Source organism: Penaeus monodon, chromosome 7, assembly GCF_015228065.2.
Source record: "Penaeus monodon isolate SGIC_2016 chromosome 7, NSTDA_Pmon_1, whole genome shotgun sequence".
NCBI classification, from domain to species: Eukaryota; Metazoa; Arthropoda; class Malacostraca; order Decapoda; family Penaeidae; genus Penaeus; species Penaeus monodon.
In genome coordinates this window covers 8,576,151-8,583,650 of record NC_051392.1, presented here as the reverse complement: position 1 = coordinate 8,583,650, position 7,500 = coordinate 8,576,151, and the positions used below count along the sequence as shown (strand labels likewise).

Genomic DNA, 7,500 nt, shown 5'->3' with positions numbered 1-7,500 from the left:
TGAATAACTTTCTTCTAGAGATCTGAAATAAAGTATATTTCATGAACTTATTCCATTAAGTATTCTTAATGCACAAAAGGGATATGATTTCATGTTAGACAACCTGAGGTATTTATGAATTTCACAAGATTGTGGCAGGTGACTGCAACCTCAGGGTAGTCTTATCTATACATCATACACTCGACCACTGTGGCCTGCAGTCTGGCCAACAGGTGTTGCATATGTCCTTACACTCTGACTAGATATGCTATTTTCGGTGTTCTCCCCAATAAAGGTCTTCACAGCACTTGGTGAATCACCATTTAAAACTTTATTTCCTTCATTTTGAGAATTCCTGATCAACAAGGGGGTCCCACCACAGGACGACAACACATCCGGGGTTATGGCACTTGGGGTACTTTGGCTAATAACTTCCTTGGCACATGAATCACTGGGACTAACATCTGGCATCATCACAGTGTTTGAGTCTGTTGAGGCTACTTGCTTACAGTGAGGCTGAGAGGCATGGGGCTGCCAAGAATCAGGCTGCAGAATGCTTGTCATGGAGTTACTGGCGGTGATGGGGAAAGAGCGAGAAGAGTTTACAGGTAGGCCTATGCCGTTTTGATCCACACATGCACTGGGCAATACAACCGGATAATGCGGATCTTCACGGTCAGCAAGGATGCTTTTATTAGTCACACTGGGGATGCTGTTGGGATTATTGCTACTAGCAAATATCTGTGGAGGGAGGCTATGGTGCAACATGGCAGCACTCACATCATTGTCCAACCGGGAACGCAAGTCATCACAAGTCCTCTTGCTGGTCACAAGTGCCTCCTGAAGTGAGCTGATGGTCAGACGCTGCTCTCCAATCTGTAATGCACATGCAAATTACTTTAATGTTAACCCTACTATGGTTTTTAAAAATGCATTTCAAACCTTGTTTACTATAAAAAATGCTTTGATAACCTTGACAAAGGAAAATTTAAAGACTGAAAATTAGTAGGACATCACCGATAAAAGCAACTACTACAATAAATGACAATGTACCTCCTTCTTCTTTTTCTCAAGCTCAGTAGACATTTTAAGAACTTCTGACTGGAACCTTTCTAATGTTAGAGATTTGTCATTCAGTTGCTGGGAGAGTGATGTGTTCTCCGCCTCCATCTTCTGAATCAGCTCTGACTTCTTCTCCACCTGTGTAGAAAACAACATAACACTCTTAATGATTCATTGTTAACATTATGTTCAGAGGGTAATGAAAGATAAACTTGTGGCATTAATCATCAAAGCAATCAAAAACAAAATCTACCTGTCTGCGAAGGTGTTCAGCCTGGCCATGAGTTCTCCCAACTTCCAACTGGAGACTTGTTAGCTGACCTGTAAGATACTGCATCCTCTCTCCATTATGTCCACCTTCTCGACGTACAGAATCCAACTTCTTTTCCAGCTGTTGTAATAAAACCAAAATTATTACTACACCTTCCCTGTACTATACAAGTTTTAACACATTCTCACTGTTCAGAAATGGTAATCCATGGGCACGTAAAAAGGGCAAAAGCAATAGCAAGATTCCTCTGTTCCTTCAGTTGTTTGTCAGGTTACCTTAGAGAGCGTCTCATCCTTAAGGTGGAGCTCTTGACGCGACGCTGCCAAGTGACTTTGAAGCTCACGTAGAAGGACACTTTTCTCTGCCAACTGTATGCATACACAAGGGCACATGGGTCAAGGAAGGAGACAAAATAGCAGTTAGCAGCAAGCAATATGGGGAAGCAAGATACAAAAAATGCACACCATAAATCTTTAGGGCTGAATGTCAGTGTTTTCAAACTATGAATTGTTATCATTATGTCTTTGTGTGTACTCTCACTTAGTGTATCTTTGCTTCAGTCTGTACTCAGACGATATCACCAACCTTAAATTTATGACTACTGTCTGTTTTCCAAATACCCACTATTCTCCTTTTTGAGATTAATTAGACTTTCACAGGCCTTTTTCAGCCTTCTCAGCAATAGAATCTATTATTTCAACCCTGATCTGTAGTAAAGAAGGCATAGGATTGCACAAAAATATATGAGGTGGGGGGAAGCACAGCATAAAAGGAAAATACTTCCAAGCACAATCATTTTTCTCAAGGCAAAAGCCATCAACAACTGAGGGAGAATCCTTAACCTATGAGCAACAAACCTCATTTTCCAGTTTTGACACTTGGGATGATTGTGAACAAAAACCATTTACTGCAGGTCCCTCTCTTGTGCCCTTATCCATATGGTTCACCTCCTGAAAGTAAATGCATTTGCACTGTTAAAATTGCTACTATGCAAAATGATCAATTAATCTTTTGTACTGTATGGCATTACTGAAATATAAGAGGCAACTTAGATGCTATGGTCCTGCTTATCTGAATTTAAGTCAATATTTCAAACATTTTTATACAGAGACAAGCCAAAGAATATTCAAAGAGTATTTTGACATTATTTCTACAGTATGTACTACCTAATTTATAATAGCTGTTATCCATGCATAGGTAATATGTATAGGCTAAATTTGAACCAACAGACCTTACAAGACTTTATGAAACTCAGATATCGTTGATCTTGTACAGATAGGTACTTTCAGAATTTCAGTGAACTTTATCTGTGTAATTCACCAAAGGGGTAAAAAGTAATGATGCAAATGCTGCTGCAGTCACAAAGTCAGTGTATCATATGGGAATTTGGTGCATACAAAAATAAAAGAGTGGTATGTTTACATATTTAATAAAAGTGTCATTGCCAAATAAGTAAACTTGTGGCTAATGATATCCACTATGTCTAGTGGAAAATGGAGTTGTTCAAGCAGAAATATATGTGTGAAATCAACACTGTAATATGTTCTCCTCCACAATTAAAACATGACACTGCCACAAAACCTACCTCTGCTGTCTGTGTCTCAGCAACTTTTATTTCCTTAGCTGAGGTTTGTACAGCAGCTTCCAGCTGAATTATATCACTCTGGAAAGACATTTCCCCCTCAGGATGTCTTATAACTGAAAAGCTAAAATAATTCCCCAAAGGATTTAACTAACAGTTCTTTTACTACTTTGCATCCTAATAAAATAAACCTATGAAAGAGCTGAAATATAGAAAATTAGTTTAAAGCATGCAGCTACTCTAAGAGAGAAGGACACAAGTCTATAGCCTGGGAATCTCCATTTGTTTACCTTTCCACTATTAGCTAAAGGCCTCTCCTTACACTCTCGTACTTCCTTCCGCAGGTCTTTAACCACCTCAGTCTTGAGTTGGAGCTGCATCTTTGTCTCATGGTGCCTCTGCTCTTCCTCTTTCAGCTTGTCTCTAAGGGCCACCAGTTGGTCGTGTCTCTCAGCCACTTCAGCTGTTAGTACTGTACGCAGCTCCACTTGGTTCTACATTAGTGGAGTATCAAAGTGGGATGCAAAGTGTTATACAAAGGGCTAGCACAACCAAATGCCTATAGATAAAATCTGGAGCCAAGGATTGTTTTTATACAGTTGAGATTGGATCCAAACCTCAAAGCTACATAATGCTAATATTAGTCAAACTCAAAAGCAAACCAAACAAATCCTTAACATTTTAAAACTATCCCTTTCTGTATCTGCTGGGTTTCAAAACAATTCCCATTCCTCAGGTTAGACATAGTTTATACGACACTTTGTGAAGTAAGGTACTGGAGTTCTGTTTTTTATGATTATACAGCTTACAAGATGTTGGTTATTTTGGTGGCTTGATTGCTCTTATATTGCACATTATTCTGAAGGGGGGAAACAGTTTTGGATGGAAGGCTTACATCTGTCTTGTTTCTATGTTTATGTTAATATTATTGTCAGAGCAAAATTAAGGAAGTACACAAGGATAAAGTGTTCAAATACCACCAGAATGAGAAAGGGATAAGTTAATTAATTAATAACACACCACTGATTAATCTAACTCAGAAATACTTTATACTTCTAACATATCTAATATTACAAACACTTCCTACTCCAAATCTATTACAGTATTAATTTTAAAAATGGACTTAAGAAGCTTGTGCTCTAGCATACTATTACATTACCTCAGATTCAAAGTCTAACATTAAAGAGGACATAAATTACAGAAGTTGTGTTATGATAACATGCATCTATAGAAAACCATGTAAGTTGTTATACCCTATGATCTTTATACTTTATATGTCCCTTTGTAGAAAAAAACAACTAAAATCACTGACATTTAACCAAGATAAAACAGCATCCCCAAACTCAGTGGAAAACGTCTCAACTGACCTGATGTGACCTGGCGAGCTGATCTTGAAGCATGGAAATGGTCGGGGCACAGAGGGCATGTGTGTCCTTCAAGGCAGTGTGTGCCTCTCGCAGCTGGGTGCACTCTTCCTCCAACTCTGCCAGACGCCCAGCCAATATATCTATGTTTTCGCTCAGCTGCGATTCCACCTGCAAAAGTGCCCTTGAGTTATTATCATTTTTACAGCAATTTTTTTTTTTTAATATAGGAGTAATACCAAATTATAAAACCTTTTTAAGATGTTCTAACCATTGTCAGTAAACTTTATCATGAAGAAACAATCTACAGATTCATTAAACCTTTATAATCTAATTACTACAACATAAATAGACTAAACAATATTCTTACATTGTTATCTCCTGTAATAACTGAATCGAGATCACAAAGGGACGTGTATGAACCTCTAACTGAATCCTTTTTGGTCTGCTTTGATAGCAACTGACGAACAACTTCTTCCTTTCGAGTAATCTGCAAAATAAGCATTTGTCAAGTAATTAAAAAATATTGTGCATCTTTCATCATAATGTTCTCTAGTGGCCGGTCTCCCACAGAAATATGCTTAAAAATAAATAGCCTATATCTATATATGTCTGCTTGCATTTAACATATTCTCTCTACATACTACTTTAAAAAAGAAAAAAAGAAGAAAAAGAAGAAGAAGAAGAAGAAGAAAATCATAATTAAAAGCAAATACATGTCTGGAGTTGTTTTTCCTGTTTCTTTTCCTCTTCCATTCTCAGAGGCTTACATTCTAATTACAATCTCACCTGAATTTTTTTCTTTGTTCTAGGTACAGAAGATATCAAATTTACATAATGTGCATTATAAAAGCTATTTACTCACTTCAACAGTTTCATGCCTGCTGCGGTGACGAACTTCCTGCAGAGTGTGGTTGACACTGTTTACTTCAGCCTGAGACAATGCAAGTTCATGGTGGAGCTCTGTCAGTTGCATCTGTTCCAACATAATTTATATTATGTAATAATGCTGTCATTTAAAGACAAAAGTATGAGCAGATAGTAGAATAGAAATTAAATAACTCATTACTTTAAGAAAATATAGACACTTGTGAAGAAACACGCCTCATAATACAGCTTATAAACAATGACTACTCATACATTTTAAGCACTTTTCTGTTTAGCAAAATTAACTACACTTTCCAGAATACTTTTCACAAGACTAAAAAAAAAATTATGTATTCTAATTCAATTTGCTGATAGTTAAGGAGTACATTATAAAACAAACCTGTAAGTCTGCTATCTGTTTATCTCTCTCCAGAAGCTGTTGGTTGGTTTCATCTTGGGCAGACTGAAGGCTCCGCAGGTCAGACCGCAGCTTCATGATTACCATTTCTTTCTCAGACCCTCGGCCTCCATACATGCTGCTATCTCCATCCTACCATTTACAAAAGTAACATAACTGCTTATTTCATACAAAATGATCATGAAAGATTATTGTAAATCATGAATAATCTAAGATTTAAGACTACCAGAGAGACAATCAGGGAATTGTGCTTCTGAACAATCTCCATCAACATTTGCTTAATCAGTATGTAACAGATGGGATAATGATGTCTTATGCCTAAGACTTCCCTTATTTGGGGCTGAGACAATGCCCTTCCAAGGGTATTCACTCACCTGAAGGTTCGAGAGTGAGCTTCTCAAGGAGGAGCTGTCTTTCCTGAGGTGCTCTTCCAGCATGTGTTGTATGTAGTCATGTTGGCTCTCCTTCAGTGACTGAGATGACCTCCTGATCAACAAAAATACAGAAGAGAAATCTTGTCAAAAACAAAATTACTGTCTATCTATAGACAGAAAAAGAAAAGAAAAGATATTGCTTAACAATATGCTAGCTGAGCAACAAAATAGTGAAAAGCAATCTGTTAAATCATAACCTCTCACACAAACTACCAGATGACAGATCAGTTATGTGTAGCATTTTGGAACATAGACCTTTACTCATGCAAAATCAGTCACATATAATCAGTCAACAGCTTACCTGGATGAAGATAAGACAGGACCAAACACCTGTTCTGGTGTGACACATGAGAAAGTCAGGTTGTCCGCCTCCCACTGACCTGTAAGTCTTGCACGTGTAATCACCTGAAAGTCAGACAAATAACTTATTGTCCATTGTCCTTGCTTCTGTTTCATTTTCAGTCTTCTCTTTACTACTTTAACATTATCTCTTTGAGCTCAACATATCTGAGTGTTATATATCATAAAAAAAAATTAATACTAAATTAAAACATAAAAAAAAAAAAAAAAAAAAAATGATCCACTGATAAAAGGAAACATGATACGAGACAGCCAATAATTTTTCTCAGAAAGCAAAGGATTATAACTAAAATATTCACCTTCAAGAATGATTCACGATTTTAAGATAATACAAACCTGCACGAGGTTGTTCAGGTCATTCTGTAGATTATTATTCTCCTCCTTGAGGCTTAAAGTTTTCCTTTCAAGTCCCACCACTTTTTCCCCAAGTTCATGGGCTTCTTTCTCTAATCCCATCTTGTCTGCCACCAATGAGGACACCTGAAAAATAAATAATAAAAAAAATAGAAATGTGTTAATATACAGGTCACATTGACAACTTTTAGGTTAATACAAAGTACTTTCATGAAAATCAGGTATTCATAATTATATCTCTGCACCTTTTAGTCTGGTACAAGGGTACAGCCATGTTCTAGGGTTTGGGGAAGTGAGTACTCATAGAGAGATACCATGCCATGTAACATATTCTAAATTCAGTATACATTTCTATTTCATATTCAAAATCAGAAGAAGAGATAGTTTTTAAAAAAGTAAGTTATCTTTTATATTTAAAAAAAAAATTACAATATAAAAACTTTACATTAAACATACAAATCAAAAACCATAAAATATAAACACTGAATCATCCTAACTACAATTGTTTTCAATATCTTGGCTCGATTCCGTCGTGATTCAAATCAGTAGCTATCCTTCTTTGAAAGAGTTTTAAAAATATCTAAATGTGCTGGGGGGGGGGGATCTCTCCTCATGTTCCCTCTTTAGCCATACCAGTGGTTGTCTATCCATCCCGATGCGAAGTCAAAAACAATGAGCTCCTTACGATTTCTGCATTTTCTGCGTCTTTTGTTCTGTGATACATTAATTGTTCTCGACTTAGTGCCATAGTCTTTTTGTACTTCTTCTAAGACTCTTTTTAAGGCATCTGCTTGCATTATATATGCAAA

General features: G+C 36.8%; 1 protein-coding gene across 8 annotated transcripts in view; it reads right to left on the bottom strand.

Moving 5' to 3' along the window:
- The window catches only part of LOC119575045 (adventurous-gliding motility protein Z-like), a 59,326-nt gene that overhangs the window by 20,013 nt on the left and 31,813 nt on the right, over nucleotides 1-7,500 (bottom strand). For 3 of the 8 annotated variants that reach the window (XM_037922410.1, XM_037922411.1, XM_037922418.1), the window contains exons 3-16: nucleotides 6,674-6,817; nucleotides 6,279-6,382; nucleotides 5,918-6,029; nucleotides 5,526-5,675; nucleotides 5,124-5,234; nucleotides 4,629-4,748; nucleotides 4,262-4,429; nucleotides 3,185-3,388; nucleotides 2,898-2,975; nucleotides 2,170-2,262; nucleotides 1,588-1,680; nucleotides 1,295-1,432; nucleotides 1,033-1,179; nucleotides 760-855 (exon numbers count right to left, since the gene is read on the bottom strand). In XM_037922410.1, coding sequence (XP_037778338.1) covers nucleotides 760-855; nucleotides 1,033-1,179; nucleotides 1,295-1,432; nucleotides 1,588-1,680; nucleotides 2,170-2,262; nucleotides 2,898-2,975; nucleotides 3,185-3,388; nucleotides 4,262-4,429; nucleotides 4,629-4,748; nucleotides 5,124-5,234; nucleotides 5,526-5,675; nucleotides 5,918-6,029; nucleotides 6,279-6,382; nucleotides 6,674-6,817 — 1,758 coding nt within the window. The remainder of the gene's footprint in view (nucleotides 1-759; nucleotides 856-1,032; nucleotides 1,180-1,294; nucleotides 1,433-1,587; nucleotides 1,681-2,169; nucleotides 2,263-2,897; nucleotides 2,976-3,184; nucleotides 3,389-4,261; nucleotides 4,430-4,628; nucleotides 4,749-5,123; nucleotides 5,235-5,525; nucleotides 5,676-5,917; nucleotides 6,030-6,278; nucleotides 6,383-6,673; nucleotides 6,818-7,500) is intronic. The other 5 variants (XM_037922413.1, XM_037922412.1, XM_037922415.1 and 2 more) reach the window with 5 other exon arrangements.